The 17528-nt window shown below is 67.2% G+C and overlaps 1 protein-coding gene across 1 annotated transcript in view; it reads right to left on the bottom strand.

Annotated features, from left to right (window-relative positions):
* The window catches only part of SND1 (staphylococcal nuclease and tudor domain containing 1), a gene marked incomplete at both ends in the record, with an annotated part of 84617 nt that extends 67856 nt beyond the window's left edge, over positions 1 to 16761 (bottom strand). The window contains 9 exons of the mRNA XM_082013824.1: positions 1497 to 1587; positions 1828 to 1934; positions 2376 to 2534; positions 3402 to 3493; positions 3691 to 3851; positions 7512 to 7590; positions 10893 to 11013; positions 12024 to 12173; positions 16687 to 16761. Coding sequence (XP_081869950.1) covers positions 1497 to 1587; positions 1828 to 1934; positions 2376 to 2534; positions 3402 to 3493; positions 3691 to 3851; positions 7512 to 7590; positions 10893 to 11013; positions 12024 to 12173; positions 16687 to 16761 — 1035 coding nt within the window. The remainder of the gene's footprint in view (positions 1 to 1496; positions 1588 to 1827; positions 1935 to 2375; positions 2535 to 3401; positions 3494 to 3690; positions 3852 to 7511; positions 7591 to 10892; positions 11014 to 12023; positions 12174 to 16686) is intronic.
* Positions 16762 to 17528: the final 767 nt, after the last annotated feature.

Below are 17528 nucleotides of genomic sequence, written 5' to 3'. Positions count from 1 at the left end.
TCGCACGGCGATTCCCGTGCCCGTGGGGGTCGGTGGGGGCATCTGCCCGGGCATTATTTCTCACCACGGCAGCGGCACCTTGGGTAGGGACCAAACGTGGCCACCCCTGAGCTGACAAACGGCCCGTTGCAGAGAAGGGCGTAATTTCAAAGCTCACGCTCGAGCCAGCGCCTCCTCCCCAGCCTCGCCCCACGGGACAGGAGCTGCCGCGCGGATCCTGGCGACGGCACCGCACGGACGAGCTAATGAAAGCGGTTGCACCGCGCGGCTGAGACCCGACCGGCCGCAAGAGCTCGTGGCTTTGCCCGGCCCGGCAGCACCAGAGCTCGCCCAGCCAGGTGTGTTCTGCCCCAAGCCCTGCCGCTGCTGCCAGCCCGGTCTACCCCGCAGCCGGCGGCCCCCGGTGCAGGCAGGGAAGAGGCAGGGAAGGAGCGGTCTCCCCAGGAGCAGCCCCGCTCGCTCCCGTGCCTGCAGGCAGAGGTGCCCAGGCACAACCGCAGCTTCCTGCGCGGCGGGGACGGAGCAGCGGCAAGGATGCTCCGGGGCAGGATCCGACCCGAGCGCGGGGGAGCGCAGGGGTTAAGCTGACTTTCCAAGAAATCCGGCTGCGGCATATTTCCCAGGGTTTCCACCAGAACCGAAGGCCCCTGCCTCCGGCTGCCTGCGCTGGGCGAGCCGGCAGCACCATCTAGCGGGCTGCTCCCCCCCAAGCCGTGCCCGGACCCCCGCGCCCTGCCGCAGCCCACCGCCGCGCTCCCAGCCAGCCCTGCCGGGGCGACATGCTCCTCCGCAGGGATGGATGCCCGGCTGGGGCAGGGGCAGCGCCAGGTCAGCCCCACCGCAGCCTCCCTGGCATCCTCCCTTTCACACTGGCTCGTTCTCCGAACCGCGCCAGGGCAGGGGCAGGCACGCGGTTTCCGTACGGCAGGAACGCGGGCACGGCTGCGGCGGGGCATCCCTGGAGCTGCTCTCACGTGTGGGGCTAGCGAGGCCCTGGAGCTGGGCCAGCCGCCGCAGGGAGGTGCCAGCCAGGGGGTCTCCACACCAGCAACCCCCAGGATCGGGGCAGGGGCTGCCACGGGGCTGCACCCGACATCATGCTGGAAACACAGGCAGGAGCGGGAAGGCAACAGCGCTCTGCAGGCAGGAGAGCGGGCAGGCAGGGCGAGAGTATCTCTGCGGCACCCAGTCAGCCGAAGCGAGGCCCCAGGGAACCCACCAGCCCATCCCCACAAACCATGGCCCCTTCCCCTCCCCTCCGCATTGTTTCACTCTTTTCCCACCCCAGGCCTGCCCGAGATCCCGGCGTGCGCCTGGGCGGTCGTGCACCACGGTCCGTGGCACGGATGTAAGGAAAAACCCAAGGGGCCCAGGAAAAACCCTCTGGGGTTTGTCCAAGCACGTGCAGAGGCCAGCAAGGGCAGCCGGGCACCCTGCCCTCCGCCCCGGCACGGGCGGCGCTGCCTGCCCCTTCCCCTGCTCTGCCAGCCACTCACCTTGGCTACGAACTGCTTGTCCTTCTGGTCCAGGTTTGCCGTGGGGGCCACGTAGTCCCTCCAGATCCTCAGTTTGCGCTCTTTGGCGAACCTGGCAGGAGGGGGGACCGTGCCGTACGTTAAACTGTCCAGCAAAGCCCTGGCAGAGGCAGTGGGGCTGGCGCAGACTTGCAAGGAGAGACCACATCTACCTCCCACCCGGGAGGGCAGTGGGGGTACCCCACACATGGATGGGGAGAGGGGGCCAGAGTCACCCCGGGCACCCCACGGGTGCAGCATGGAGCGTGCCCACCGCAGCACCCGGCCCTGCGACTCCCGGCATCAGACTCACCTTTCGGCCGCGCGCAGCTTGTCAGCGCCACGGGTGTAGACGGCGATGGACCAGTCCACGCAGCGGGCAAAGCCCTCCTTCAGCAGGAGCTCGGTGATGTTCCCGTTCTGCAGAGAAGGGGGGGAGGCGCACGCTCAGCCGCGGAGGACGCGGCATCCACATCTACCCCTGCGCCCCCAAGGAGAGCTGGCCTCCCCCCATCCCTGCCCCACCACGAGGAGGGGGCTCACTCGCCCTGCTCAGCCCCTTAGATGTCACAGGTCCCCAGAGAGCCCTGCAAGGCCTGGCCACAGCACCCAGTGCCCCCAGGGCTACCCGAGACCACCCCAGCACTACTCACGGGGCTCTGCGCTCCTCGTGGGCTGCTCAGATGGACCACGGTCTCCCACGTCCACCGGTAAAGAGCCCAGGACTGGAGCTGCCCCAAGCCCCCACCAGAGGCACCTGGACCTTGCAACCACCATCAGCATCTCCAGCAAGTGATGACCAACAGTCCGGCAGACCGCCCGGACCCTCTCCCACCCCTTGCCAGCGCCAGCCCCACTCACCGGGTGCAGGATGGTGCCCAGGATGTTCTGGTTGTGGCAGCTCTCCAGGACGATCTGCACATCCCTCTGCAGCAGCCGTGACTCCGTGAAGAACTTCGCTTCAGCCGCAAACGGCTCGGGGACTTCGGGGGCATCCGCCTCCCGCTTGAACGTGGGGCACTGTGGCAGAAGGAGGGCGGTCAGGGCACGGGCTGGCCCCTAAAACCTCGGCAAGGGGGTGGGAAACCTCCTCGGGGAGGAAGGCTGCACACAGCCCCCGTGCCCTGTAGCTTCTGGGAGAGACAGCCTGGGGGGCTGCGCATCGGGGTCCACGCATCCCGATGTTTTCGTGCGTGTGGCACCGACACAGCCCTTTACCCGCCCCAGCAACCGCTGCCGGCAGCAAAGCAGGGCACGGGGACCAACTCCCGGCGCAACCGCGCCCAGGGTGCATCCCCCTGTGTCGGGCAGGCAAGGGGAAAAAAGGGCTCCGGGGCTCCGGGAAGGGCACCGTGAGAGCGAGCCGAGGCAGGAGGCTGGGGCGGGCGGGCGGGCAGGGCTGCTCTGCCCCCGACGCCCCCGCAGCCCCCAGCCCAAGAGCCGCCCTCCGCCTCCTGCCACGCCGGGTGGCCGAGCTCTCCGGACCATGCGCCAGCGGCCGGCTGCATGCCAGCGGAGCAGGGGCGACCGCTCACGCGGCGACCGAGGAATCCTTGCAGGGTGTCCGACAGTAACCAGAGGCCTGGCAGCTGATACCCGCCTAACCCAAACCCGTTCCCCTCCCCACGGTGACACCCCACGCCGGCACGGACGCAACCACGGGCTGCAACGCGCCGGTCACTGGAGGGGGCTTGCAGGACGACACAGCGGGCGACGAGGCAGCTGTACCCCTGCCTCCATCCCCGCGAGCCGGGCAGCCGCGGCAGCAGGCAGCCACCGGTGCCGAAGGGCGCCGAGGAGGATGCGCAATGAATGACGGTGCAAATTCAAGAGGGAACTTGCGGCAAAGAGGACTGCTGAGCGTGCCCGCCGGGGGCCGGGCCTCACCTTGATCCCCGAGAGCATGACGGTGACCAGGTAGTAATCGGGGAGGAGGAGGGCTCTCACCACGCTGCCGTCCCGGACGTGCTCTATGATGGCTGCGGAGCAAAAGCAGAGAGGTTGGTCCTGCCGCGGAGGGGCTCGGCGGGAGCCACGGAGCCGGAGCCAGCTCTCTGCGGCGAGAGGGTGCCGGGAGCAGCACCCAAGCAGCGCGGCGCAGGCCGGGGGCCCCCGGCTGGAGGACAGGGGCTACCCCAGTGCCCGGCAGCGAGGGCCAGAGCTGGCGCCAGCTTACCGTTAACTGGCTTCTGGTGCATGGAGTCCACGAAGTGCCGAGGGTTTTCGATCGTGTACTTCAGATCCCGGATGGTGTGGGAGCCCGTCCCCTCGCTCCACATCCCCTTCTTGGCGCTCTTGGCCTGCTCCTCCAGCTCGGCCAGCCTGCTCTGCTCGGGGCTGCAAGGACAGGACGCGGCGGCGTGAGGCCAGGCCCCGGGTGGGCAGGACGCTGCCGGTTCCTGCACGTTTTATTACCGGGAACATCCATCTTCCGGGCACTTTTCTGGATGCTTTAGCGATTTGATCGCTCACGTCTAGAAAAGGCACCGCCTGGGTGAGCTGGTGAGTGATGCTTCGTGCCGCCGACAGCAACGTGCAGTAAATTAAACTTTCTCCAACACCTCGGCACAAGAGGCTGCACCGTCGACGCCCAAATACCCACCGCTGGAAGCACCGGCTCTGGCGGCCTGGGGAGGTTCAGCCCACGCGACCCTCTCAGAGGCTGCTGTGCGCACCCCGGGGAGACGGGGCAGCGGGGAGAGGAGAACGGCAAAGCCAGGTACCTGACTGACATGCCGCACCGAAGCACAGGCCGGCCCCGGTCCCGCGCACGCAGGCAGCCGCCAACGGCGGAGCACAGCAGCAGCCCCCTCCCGGCGCCGATGGCCGGCCCTGCCACGCGCGGTCACAACTCATTCAACGGAAAGGGTGATATTTGTGTTTTAGCATTCTTCAGCTCAGGGCAAAGCTGCAACCTGGTGAATCCCAAATTCAGCGCAGAAGCACCCGACTCAAGCAGCTGACAAGTGAGTGGCTGAGAATCACCTCCTGGACCCGTTAATTGAGGCACCCTTTGAACGAGGGGAGCAAACACGGAGCAGCAACGTGCTCCAGGCAATATTTAATTGCCAGAAGCTCAGTCCTGTGCTGTGCCGCGCCAGCCCCGTCGCGCTGGTGATGGAGCTTGTGATGGAGCACCATCGCCCAGCCCAGGAGGGGCTGCAGGTCCTGCTCCTGCTGCCGTGCCGCCATCGCAGAGGTCAGGGTGACCGGCTTCACCGGGCGTGCTGCCCACTGGGCGCGCTTGCAGGAGGAGGCTGAAGGACCAGAGCAGCAGAACCCTGGCACACAGAGGGCAGGGAGGTGATTCGACACAGCCAGCATGGCTTCACCAAGGGCAAGTCCTGCCTGACCAACCTGGCGGCCTTCTAGGATGAGTGACTGCAGCAGTGGGCAAGGGAGGTTGTCTATCAGGACTTCTCTAAGGCCTTTGACACTGTCCCCTCCAACATCCTTCTCTCTACATTGGAAAGATATGGATTGATGAGTGGACTGTTGGGTGGATGAGGAGTTGGTTGGATGGTCACACCCAGAGGGTGGTGGTCAATGGCTCAATGTCCAGATGGAGATCGGTGACGAGTGGTGTCCCTCAGGGGTCTGTATAGGGACCAGCACGCTTTAATATCGTCATCAATGACATGGACAGTGGGGTCGAGAGCACTCTCAGCAAATTTGCAGGTGACACCAAGCTGAGCGGTGCGGTTGATCCGCCTGAGGGATGGGATGCCATCCAGAGGGACCTGGACAAGCTTGAGGAATGGGCCCATGCAAACCTCATGAGGTTCAACAAGGCCAAGGGCAGGGTCCTGCCCCTGGGTCAGGGCAACCCCCAGTATCAGCACAGGCTGGGGGTGAAGGGATGGAGAGCAGCCCCATGGAGAAAGACTTGGGGGAACTGGTGGGTGAAAAGATGGACAGGAGCCGGCAATGTGCGCTCACAATGTGCTACCCCTGTAGCGAGAGGGCAAGGGATAATGGTTTTAAACCAGAAGAGGGAAGATTCAGACTAGATATCAAGAAAGAAATTTTTGACAACAAGGGTGGTGAAAGTCTGGCCCAGGTTGCCCAGAGAGGTGGTGGATGCCCCATCCCTGGGAACACCCCAGGTCAGGCTGGACGGGGCTCTGAGCACCCTGCTCTGGTTGGGGATGTCCCTGCTCATGGCAGGGGGTTGGACTAGATGAGCTTTACAGGCCCCTTCCAACCCAAACTATTCCATGATTCTATAAACCCGCAAGCCCAAAACCACCCGAAGGTCCCTGCAGGGCTGCCCAGGTGCCCCCAGCACACGCAGCACCCAACCTGTGCCCCGATTTCCTCCTCTCTGCCACAACAGACCGGTCCAGAAGCGCCTGAAAAGTCCCGGGCAGCAAATGCACGGGGGACCTCGCTCACCTCTCCGGCTGGAGCGAGGGGCTCCCCGAGCAGCCGACGTGCTCCTGCAGCGGAGCCAGGCAAGGGGCTGCAGCGGGGAAGGCTGGCTGGAAAGCCGGGACGAGCGCAGAGGAACGCAGACAGAGCCGGGCCCGTCACCCTGGTTTCCAGGCGCCCGGGGGAGCACCAGCCCTGGGGTGTCCAACGGCTGTCCCTCCGCTGTGCGAGCGCAGCTTCCCGTGGGTGTCACCCGGCCACCAGCCACGAGCGGTGGCAGCCGACACGGCCCGCCTGCTCGCAGCCAGCCCCGCGTGGGCTCACGGTCCCCCTTCGGCACAAGCCCCGGCAGGGCCCCCGGGGGACGCTTCCAGCAGGGAGCAGGAGAAAGTCGGTGCAAACCCCCCAGCAGACTGGCAGGAGGAGGCTCTCCCCCTTCGCTCCACCGCTGCAGCTCGAGCGCGAGGCAGGAGGTGCAGAACCAGGACAGAGCGGCAAGAGCCGACTCCGGCTGAGTCCCATCCCAATCCCCTGCAAATGCCGCCGGTCCTCGCCAGGCTGCACCGCCGGTGCTCACCCGCCCTCCCGGCAGCTCCTTGCCCCCGGCCCCAGCGGCCTCACAGCCCCTCCAGCGCAGGCGCGGTGGCTTGCGCGCCCCTCCCGGGCATCGCTGCTCCGCGGTGGTCCCCAGCCACGCCAAAGCAGAGCCACCAAACTCTGCCAACGGCACCCAGAGCCCACCAGACCCGGCAGGCAGCACGTTCCCCAAGGGCTGGGGACAGGGACTGTGTTCCCAGGCAGGCAGCAAGCAGGACCTGCCAGCACTCGAGGCCTCAGCGCCGGCAAGTCCGGGCAGAAAATAACCCATCGGCACCCTTGGCAATGCACGCTCTGTTTACTCAACGTACCTGTTCACATGCTGCACTACCGAAAACACTGGGTGGAAAGCATCCAAGTGTGCCAGGAACAGTTTTAGGAAGCGACATGGGCAAGCTTCCAGCCCAGCAGGCACAGGGATGGAAATAGCGTCTGACCGGTATTTATAGCAGCACCATGGAAATAACTCGCACCCCTGGAACGGGGCGGCCGGGGCCCGGGGCCGTGCACCGGGGTGCCGGCACACCGCAGCCGAGGCCGGGCTTCTCCCTTGCTCTGGGACGCAACGGGGCCAGGGCAAAGCATTGGCTCCGGTGGCATTGGCACTGGCATAGCACCGGCTGGACGTAGAATGAGGGGCAGGAACATCACCATCACCTCCCCAGCGTGAATTAAAGCACCTCGACTCCACCCCAGGCGTTACTTTTCCAGCGGCCAAGAGCTTCAGAAGATTTTCTGCTCTGCAGTGCAGGGCCACAGCTCTGGTGCTTCAGTGTCTGGGGCAAGGAGATGCCCGGCTCCCCCTCCACAACCCCTCACCAGCCCAACCCTAAAGACGAGGGCTCACCGTGCCGCGATACCAACGCCTGTGAAACATGGGCACCACAGAGCTGAGGAGCAGGGGCTGCTGCCCCGCCACAGCCGAGGAACCCAACCGGCTCTGCGCTCGGGTAAATAACCACGGAGAATTGTCGCGGCCGCGCAGCACGGGCTCACCGGGGCAGCGCAGGGACACAGCCGCATACGTACTTGTTGGCTCGGATCCCTTCCCGGCGGGAGGCCAGCCCTTCGGCCACAAGGGACTCGGCAATGTTCTCGCCGCTCGTGTCTGCGGAGAGAGGAGGAGAGGAGTCAGCGAGCCGAGCCGCCAGCCCGCAGGGTGGCCCGGAGGCACACAGACCTCGGTCCTGGAGAGCACTCCCAAGATGATTCCAGCTGGCAAGCGCTGAAGCAACCGGGGGGCGAGAGGCTCCCGTCACCAGCCCCGTGTCCCAGCAGCACGCGGCCATCACGATGCACCGAGCGGAGCAGCCCAGGGCTCTCCTGGGGACAGCGTTTCCCCCAGACCAGGGCTAAGCAAGTGGGAAGGTGGCACGTTGCTCCAACATGCTGCAAGGCGTGCTGTCACCCAGGACCACCTGCGTGGGAAGGGGATGTCCCCAGCACCCGGGGGGCGACAGGCAATACCCTCCCAGCACCGAAGGGGCTCTCAGGATTTCTAACGAAGGCTGCGCTGCCAGCACGACTGGCAACAGGCACCTCTGCACAAAGCATCCTTCCTCCGCAGAGACATGGGGGGTTCACAGCTACCAGGAGCCAGAGACCCCCGGGGACAAACGCCACGGTGCGGGGGGACCCCAGGCCAGGGAGAGCAGATGCACAAGAGGATTCGGGCAGAATCCCCTGAGCGGAACCCCTGGCTGCCCAGACAGAAGGGAGGGCGCAGGGTTGCACGGCCCCACGCAGCAGTGGGGGGTGGCTGGGGGTGTAGGGCACTGGCCGGACCCCCATCCTTCCCCAGCACCTCCGCTCCGGCTCAGCCACCACCGGCAAGCGATGGCAAGCCCTCACGCCTTCGAAGCCCGGAGCCGCAGACAGCTGCTGCACTGCTGCCAGGGAAGCTGTCGCAGCGTTTCCATATTAATAGTATTTAAACCTTGACAAACTTCATCAGGAAACATTTTATGCTTCATTTCTCACCTCCGCAGTGTGACGGGCTGGGATTTAACAATAAGGATGACACCTACATGGGAGGCACGGCACAGGAGGCCTTAACATGGCAGACAAGAAGGCTGCAGGTGACTGAAAGGGAGCGCTTTACTGATCGCGGTGTCACCGAACGACAAAACCCCTTTTGAGGTTTATTTGTTGCAGACTGCGCCGTCGGGACCTGCCAGCATTCCTGCGGAAGGATGGCCCACGGGGTGGGAAAACAGAGAGCAACAGCTGTCCAAAACTATGGCCCCCTCTCAAAACAGGAGGGGATCCTCATCTCAAAGGGCTTCCCAGTCCCCCAGACCACGAGCAAACTGGAAGCTCGGGAATGAGCATGGAGGTAACGTCAATATACAGTTATTCGTGGTCTGGGGGTACAGGCTTATCCTGGCAGCATGTAGGGCCCTGCTCCCCTTTCCCACAGCCTGGGGACTGTGCGGGTCTCGCACTCTGGAGGGGGACCCCACAGGGATGTGGGAGATGCTGGCCGGAGCGTGCTGGGACACGGCGGTGATGGGAAGCCAGCCCTAGGTGGTGGTGGAAAGGGGCAGCAGCGATGAGGCGGTGGTGGAAAGGGCTCCAGGCAGGGCTATTGCCCATCCCGGGCCATGCTGGCCCTGGCCACGTCCAGCCGAGCCCAAAAACCTCCAAGGCGAGAGCTCCAGCCTCCCCGGGGAGCTGCGTGGCCGCAAACGCATCCACTGATCCTCGGCAGCGGGGAACCGGGAGCCAGCAGCGATGCTGGGCTTTCTGGCTGTGCAGCGAAGCCGAGGGCCAGCGCCGGCCATCCTCGTCCTGCCCAGCCAGAGGCACCGGCAATGCCTGCCACGGACCCAGAGGCAGCCTCTCCCCCCAAATCATGGGCCGCCTCCTTTGTCCCGGTGCAAACCCCGCTCACTCCGTTTGTGCTACGCTGCCTTGGGATGAAACCCGTCTGCGGCAGCGAGCAAGTCCCAGCCATTTGCTGCCTGAGCCAACCTCCTGCTTCCACCGCAGGAAAGGCTCTGAGTACCGGCGATGCCGGGACGCGCATCTGGAGACAAGGGTGCCTCACGGCACCAGCTCACCCTCTCCAGTCCGGCCCGGCACCGGCAGCACAGTCGGCAAGGACACGAAGCCGAGGGCACCCTCCAGTCCGTACCAGAGCTACCCCAGGGGACGCACCCCCAAAACCCAGCAGCCCCTGAGCTCCTTTACAGCCCCTTGCACACGCCTCGTCCTTCCCTCCTTCCCCCAACTGCTACGAGTTACCCCACTGAGCCTCCCATGGGAGAGGAGGCTGCCAGGGAGCTGTGGCTGAGCCTGACCTACACCCTGTAGTATCCCAAATATCCCAGTCACGAGGCTGTCCCGCCTCCGCGCCGACCCTCCGCTGAGCACGGAGGTGCATGGTTCACTCGGCGCATCTCCTGCCCCTATGCCGAGCCGGTGCATCCATCTGCCCCAGCAACCCTGAGCCGGGTGGCAATGGGAGACAAGCTGGGCCCTGGCGAGCACCCGCTTCCCAGGCGCCCAGCCACGCCGAGCAGATCTCATCCTCCTCCTTGGAACCTGACGGCACGGGAAGTTCAACCAGGAGCTAAGCCCAGCAGAGCAGCGCGGTCCGGAAACCGGCAGCAGCATGCAGGCATCTCTAAGCCGCTTTCTCTCACTCTTACTCTCACCAGACCGCGCGATGGCTGAGGGCTAACCGTGGGGAGCATGAGTCCAAAAACTCATCCGCCGGCATGGCTGGAACCAAAACCAGCCAGGGCCATTGGCAGAGGGGACGCGGCACCGAGTGGAGTGCAGTCCGGCATTGTGCCCACCACGAGTGGGGACTTAGCCAGAGCCAAAGCCCACCTGCCCCAGCACCGAAACGGCCACGGTGCCCCATGCTGCGCTGAGCCACGGAGAGTGCTGGCCGCAGGCATCGCGCAGCATTTGGGCCGAGCGGCTGCGCCAGGCTCTGCTCCCGGCGCTTGCCGCATCGTCGGGGGCCACAGGTAAGCTGGTTGCGTTTGGGAGATGAACAAGAGATTTATAACGACAAAAAAGATGGCAAGGAGAAGCCTGTGGGAATTCGCCTAACACCACGGCTTGCGGCCACGCGCTGCGGTGCAGCAACCGGGGGCTGCAGCTCCAGAAACCGTGGCCGTGCTCCGGCTCTGTGCAACCCCGCAGCCAGTCGGGACCACTGCTGGGCACAAGTCCCCTCCAAAAGCCGGAGTTCCACCGAAGAGCAGGCATGCACCCTTCCGCTGCCAACACTGCATCCCAACCCACCCTGTCGGGCTAGCTCCGGCTGCGAGCGCCGCACGCTTCCGCTGCGCGCTCCGGCTGCGAGCGCCGCACGCTCCTGCTGCGCGCCCCACAACCCTTGCTGCGTACTCCCCGCCAGCCCTCTAGGTGCCCGCGGGACCCCTTTGTGCTCACCTTTCCCCAAATACACCATCCCGTACTCCCGGCCCTGCGGGGTCTTGTACTCCACGGTAAAGCAGACCTCCTTCCCGATCAGCTTCTTCCGTAGGAACTCGCGAGCGGGGAACCCCCAGGGCTGGAGGGAAAGAAGTCGACGTGAGCCGATGGGTCAAAGGCAACCGGGGAAGCCCAGAGCCCCCCCACCCGGGGGACTCGCGCCCGGCCCCACGAGCGCTGCATTAGCCCAGGACCGTGCTGGAGGCTGTTTGCAGCCCACGAGCCTGCAGAGGAACCGACCCCGTCACTCCGCAGGAAGAACAGCCCCTCTCTCCCCCTCCGTCCCTCCCAAAGGGGTCACGGTCGGTTTTCCAGCTTGGCCCCGCGCTGCCTGAGCAGAGCCAGACCCAGCCGGCGGAGCCCAGGAAGGCTCCCGGGGCACAGGGAGCAACGCCGGAGCTGCGGCGACGCGGGGAGCTGGACCAGCCCCAGCCCCCAGGGACGCGGCGGGGGCTCCTCCGGCTCCTGCCCAAGGCTGCGTGGGTGCCCACGGCGACGGGGCAGAGCAGGACCAGCCGCGGCGGCCGTGCCTAGCCGGGAGAAGCGGGCTCTGGCATCCCCCGGCACCTCCCTGCGCCGAGGCAGGAACGCACCGGAGCCCCGGCGAGCTCAGCCCCGCTCCGCGCAGCGGGTGGGTGGGGAACACGGTCCGGAGGAGAGAACATGACGTGCTCATAAACAATTAGCAAACCTGACAGGCATAATTTTTTAAAAGAGTGACATTTAAAGGCTGAGGCAGTGTTTAGAAGACAAACTCCCCAGGGAGAGCAATCAGCTGCCAGCGCTCTGCACCACCCCCGGGGCTGGGAGGATGGGGCGGCTGGGCTCCCTCCGACATAAACCTGCCGCTCCCAACCGCTGCCCCCCCCAGCCGGGCCAGGGGGGGCGGCACCGGTGAGGAGGGGGCTGCCTGCGCCCCACGGGACGGCAGCAGCGGGCCCGGGAACGGATGATGCCCCTCGCGACGGCCGAGCCGAGGGTGCTGTGGTCTCCAGGGCTGGGCCAGCGGCCTGGAGGACCCCCGTCCAGCTCAGCCCGCAAGCCTCGGCGCAGGGGGGCCGCGCGGCACTGCTCGGGGGAGGCACCCACCTCGTCCGGGGTGTCCCTGGCATCCGGCTGGCCCGCGGCGGCCCGGCGGGCGAGGTTTCCGGCACGGATGTTGCTGAGGTTGATCTGGCGCTCGGGGGGCGGCCCGCCTCGGGGCTGCCCACGGACAATGATGGCGCAGCCCGACAGCACCTGCGGGGAAGCAGAGGGGTTACGGGGGGTCCCCCGGCCCCGGCAAAGGAGAGCAGCCAGGAGGCTGGGGAGGCAAGAGGTGACGGAGCTGAGCACCCAGGTAGGTGCTGCTGTGTGGACAGACAGACTTCGGGGGACGGATCCTGCCCCAGGCAGGGCATGGGAAACTCAGCACCACAGGGCCAGTTTCTCACGCGCCTGGCAGAGCCAGATTTCCTGCTCGGAGGTGCGGGATGGAGCTAAGCCTCGCACCCCGCAGCACCACAGCAGTACCAAACATCCCGTCCCCTCCTTCAGAGCACGGCGCAACTGAGCGCAGGGTGATCTCGGCGCGGCGGGCGACACGAAGGACTTGGCGGATCGGGGTTTTACTCCCGGTGCCGACCCGTCAGATGAGCCCAGCCAGGCCACCGTCCCCGCTGCTTTGGCTGCCGAGCGCTCTGAGCCGGGAGCACCGCTACGCTGGGCGGTGCCACCCCGTCCCGCCGCTGCGGGGGCACCCCCGCGGTCGGGAGGGCACGGTGCCCGCGGCACCCCGAGGGGCTCCACGCGGTGCCGGCACGGCACAGGAGGATGCGGGCAGGGAACAGCTGGCACCGGCGCTGCCCCGGGGCAGCCTCCCGGGACCGGCCATGCGGAGGGGGAACGTGCCCGCAGCCAGCCGGCCCAGAGGGACGCTGCTCTCGGCACGAGGGGTTTAACCGCCTGGGTTGCGCAGCACGGCCTCGGCAAGGCTCACGGGAGCGTTGAGCGAGGAGCACACTCGGAGCAGATGCTTTTACCTACCGTGATGTTAAGACCATCGCTGGGGGATCTGACCCGCTGGGAGCGAAGGGGCCGCAGGCACCGGCGATGGGCTGGCCGCACCCTGCGCCCGCGGCCGGTAGCCTCAGCCAAGAGACTGCGCTGAGGTCAGACATATAAGCCCGTATGGGGAAAACTGCTGGGAGAACCCCCAAAAACCACAGACCCAAACTGGACCTCTCCAACTTGCACCCAACGGCATTACAGTAACCGGCAGCACCCTGCAAAAACGCCGGGGTTTCTCAACGGCGCCGTCCCCGTAGCCACCCACGGCATCGGCAGCGCCAGCTCCAGCCACCACGCGCTGGGCCCCCGGCCAGGCAGCGCAAGCGTGCCGGGGATCACCCCGTTCCCGTTTTAATCTGCACCGGCTCCCTGCACGCGGATTGATGCTGCTGAAGCGCTCGCAGAAAAACTCCGGGTTGGATTTCAGCACGCGCCCTGGCGCGCTGCCCACCCGACGTCCCCATGGATGCGCACAGCGCGTCCCAAAGCCGGGGGACTCGTACCCGGTAACAGAAGCCAGCCTGGCCCAGCGCCACGGGCACCGGCTCGCAACGAGCCTCACCGCAACGAGCCCCACCACGCCGACCCCGAGGGTCTGCTTGCACCACGGCATCACGCCTGCTGCCCTGCACCGTCTCCTGCACGCCCGGGCCCACGGCAGAGACCGGCACTGTGGGAGCTACTGGGAATCGAGCTTCAAGTTAAGCCTGAGCCGCACACAGAGCGATCCCCTGGCAAAGGCTCAGTGCTCGATACTTAAGGACTTAGAGGTTTCATCACTGTAATTAACCTTAATCTTTAATTTATAGGGCATGGGGAAACAAGTCAGATGCTGTAACTGTTCTATCCAATTACCGATACAAACCCTTGATCCTGGGAAGGGGACAGCTTCATTAGCAGAGCCGCTCTGTGTGCCACGGGTGCGTGCAGTGCTTCGGGGTGGGCACGCCGCCCCTTGCGCCCGACCCCCCGTGCCCCTGTCCCTGCCTGTGGGGCAGCCACACCGCCCGCCCGCCGCTCCCCGGTCGGGCAACCGCACACACCTTTACAGGCAGCGGCTTCTGGCAGCGATGGGACCGGGAGACCGTCCCAGCATCCGGGCTTCCCCCTCCCAAAGGCAGCCCCGGCCCCCGCACGGCAAACGCCAGCCCAGGCACCCCGTCAGCCCTGCCTCGCACTCCGGCCAGACAACGCCAGGCTTCAACCAGGCTGCAAAAGCTGTACCGGTGACACAAGGCGTTAGCGCAGGCTCAGAACCGAGAGAGGATGACGGACACGCCAAGGCCAGGGCACGGCACAGGGATGCGGGTCGGACAGACCCGCTCCTGCGGCGGCGGCCCCCAAGCACAGGCAGCCATGGCACCGGGGTCCTGCCAGCACGGTCATCGGCCAGACCGTCAGGTCCAGAGCTGCAACCGTGGGGCACAAAGGGTTAACAACAGCCGCAGGGATGGGAGGGAAGGTGATGCACAGCAAAGGCAGGGTCTCAAGGCACTGGCAAGGTGAAGGGCAGCCAGCAACCCGGCTCTCTCTTTACCTGGAGACTCACCAACGTGCGGCCCCAGCTCAGCTCCAAGCCGGGGGTCCCTGTGCCGTGAGCCAGGCCTGTGCCACGCTGCGCCGCGCTCCTTCCAGCCCAGCCACCAACACCCCACAGCAGAGCCAGACCCCGACATGCCCGGCTGCCCCGAGCGCAGCCCTACCCACCCAGGACTCCACATGCTCCCCCAGCTCCTCAAGCCCCCAGAACAAAGGAGCCTGTTGCTGCCCCATCCCACCCCGTGGGGCAGAGCCCCAGCCTGGCTCCTGCTGCCTCTTCCAGCCGGGGGGCAGCCGGCAGCAGCAGGGCCCTGACCCCCATCGCCTCCCTGCTGCCACTCTTCCCCTGCTCCGCTGCACCAGGACGAGTCCCCTCCCCGCTCCCAAACTTTGCGGTCCCACTGCAATTTCAGGGGAAATCGTGCATCAGGAAGGTGCAAAAAATCCCCAAAACTTCCAAGTTCAAAAATTTGTGACGGGAACAACAGCGGAGCACGCAGCCGGCACCACTCTGGCTGAGCCCGGCAGCTCCTGGCTCCGCGGCACCACCAGGAAGCAGAGCAGCGAGCGCAGCCACAGACCTCCACCTCTCCGGGGTGCTCCCTGAGCAGGGATTTTGGTCTGGCTGCCCTGGAAAGGGATGGGGGTCCACGAGGCACACCCCAGGCAGCGATCCCGCAGCACCCAGCCCCAGGCATGGGGCTCTGGGGCAGCGCATGGCCCCCAGGAGGTGGTGCCCGCCAGGTGCTTCTCAGCCAGCAGACACCAACCATCCTGCCCAAAATCACGCTACAGATCCACATCCCCTCTGACAAAGCCAGGCCGGCACAAGCAGCCAGGTGAGGTTTTTCCTGAGCATCCCAAAAATCTGCTTGTTGGGCACGAGACAGCACGGGGCGGCGGGAAGGGCTCCCCACACCACCAGCGAGCTAAAGCACGGGGAAGGCAGCGTCCCCAAACCTCCAGCCCTGTCCCCAGCGCCACGGCGGGCTCCGGGGCGAAGGGACGCCCCGAGCGAAGGTCTCGTTCCGAAGGCGGTGGTGGGATTTGCAGCGCTGACGCCTGCGCGGGGCGGGGTGTCACCTGCAACCTCGAGAGAAAAACAGTGTATTTGGGCACAAGAAAAATCTGTGTTTGGGCAACGGGATGACAACGCCGGTGCTGGGCACCGCAAGGGTGTTGGCCAACGGGCTCGAAGACGGGAGCTGGGACCGTGCTGGCGCAGGAGCCTGGCTCGAGGTAGACACGTGGAGAGCGGGGATGGATCCCACCAAGCTGTCCTCTCCCACAAGTGGCACGGCCGGCGAGAGCAGCCGTGGGGGCCGAGGCGGCAGCCTGCAGCCAAAGCCTCACCGGGGTGGGGGGGACATGGCAGGTAACGGGGAGGGGCAGGGAAGGCACCAGGAGGGAACACGGGGACCCGGACATGCTGCCAGGGCCTGATCCCAGCGGCGGCTGCCAGACCCCGGCCTTTGCTTTCCAGGTCGTCTTCCCCGTCCCACCACTCCTGCCCGTGGGGACACTGCCGGCACGGGAAGAAGAGGCGGAAGAGGAGCAGGTGGGGCATCCCGAGGGATGTGCCAGCCCACGGTGTGCCCACGGGACGTCCCTGCTCACGGCACCGAGGCATCCCGAGCTTCCTCGGGGCTGCGGAGGCTGGGGGCCGGCGGCAGTGCCCCCCCCGGGAGGGGTCCCCGGGCCCCGGGGCAGCCCCCGTACATGCAGAGGGTCCCGAAAGCTCTTCCTGCCGCTTCCCAGCAGCCGGGGCGAGGCGGCCGTACGGCCCCCGGGGCAGCCTGGCCCCCGGCCCCGGTGAGGGACCCTGGGCAAAGCCCTCTCCGGCACCCCCCACCTGGGGGGATTCCCGGGGTGCAGCGAGGAGGCCCCGGGCTGCCGGGGCAGGGACAGCAGCTGCTGCGGAGCAGCACCGAGGCTGCGGGACCGGGCCCGGTGCGGCGGGGGCAGCGCGCGAGGCTCCGAGAAGGCAGGCGAGGGGTGGAGGGGGGCCCCGGGCACCGGCGGGGGCTGCGGGAGGTGGGGCGGGGTCCGGACACTGGCGGGGGCTGCGGCGCCGGGCCAGGCCGGCGGGCGCACGAGGCGGTGGGGAGAGCGGCAGGCAGGCCCGCGGGGAGCGGCGGTCGCGGCGGGCGGGCAGAGCCCTTACCATCTTGACGATGCCGCGCTGGACGGCGAGGGGCGGCGCGGAGCCGCCCTGCCCGGGAGCGGCCGCCGAGGCCATGGCGGGGCGGGGGCGGCGGACGGGGCGAGCGCGGACGGAGCGGACGGGGCCCGGCGCGAGCGCGGAAGGGAGCCGCGGGGCGGAGCGGCGGGGGGGCGGGGTGTCCCTGCCCGCCACGCCCCGCCGCCCGGCTAAGGGCCAACGGGAGGCCGGCCCCGCCGACAGCTCCGCCCCGCCCCGCCGCGCCCCGGCCAATGGCGGCGGGCGGCACCGCAGCTCCGGCCCGAGAGGCCGCCGCGGGTGTGACGTCACGGGTAGCCCCGCCCCGCGGAGGAGGGCGGGACTTCCGGGGCACGCGGCGCCAGGGACACGTCGGCAAAGGGCCGCCCGGGCTCCCACGTGGCCTCCCGCCGCGCCGCGGCGGGGGCGGGGCCGGGAGGGGGCACGCCCCCTCTTACGTCACCACCACCCCCCCCCCCCGCGTGCGTGCAGCGCCGAGCACCGGCGGCAGCAACGGAGCTGGGGGGGCCCGGGGGCAGCCCCACGGGGACCCCTAGCGCCGCCCCACGGAGGGTCAGGGGCCGGGGATCCCCCCAGTCCAGTGCCACGGGGACCTCCAGCGCCGCCCCACGGAGGGTCAGGGCCCAGGGATCCCCAGCTCAGCCCCATGGAGGGTCAGGGGCTGGGGATCCCCCCAGCACAGCCGCTCCTGCACGGGGTCAGCTGTGGGCACAGCTGGCCTGGCAGCTCACACCCCTCCTGCGCCCCCTCCCCAAGGCCATCCTCCACCCCTCCCGCCTGTGGCCAGCGGCATCCGTGTCCTGCGA

Source organism: Phaethon aethereus (genome assembly GCF_964289735.1).
Source record: "Phaethon aethereus genome assembly, chromosome: 1".
Lineage (NCBI taxonomy): Eukaryota > Metazoa > Chordata > Aves > Phaethontiformes > Phaethontidae > Phaethon > Phaethon aethereus.
Note: the sequence above shows the minus strand (reverse complement) of the source record. Positions and strands in the feature narration are given on the sequence as shown.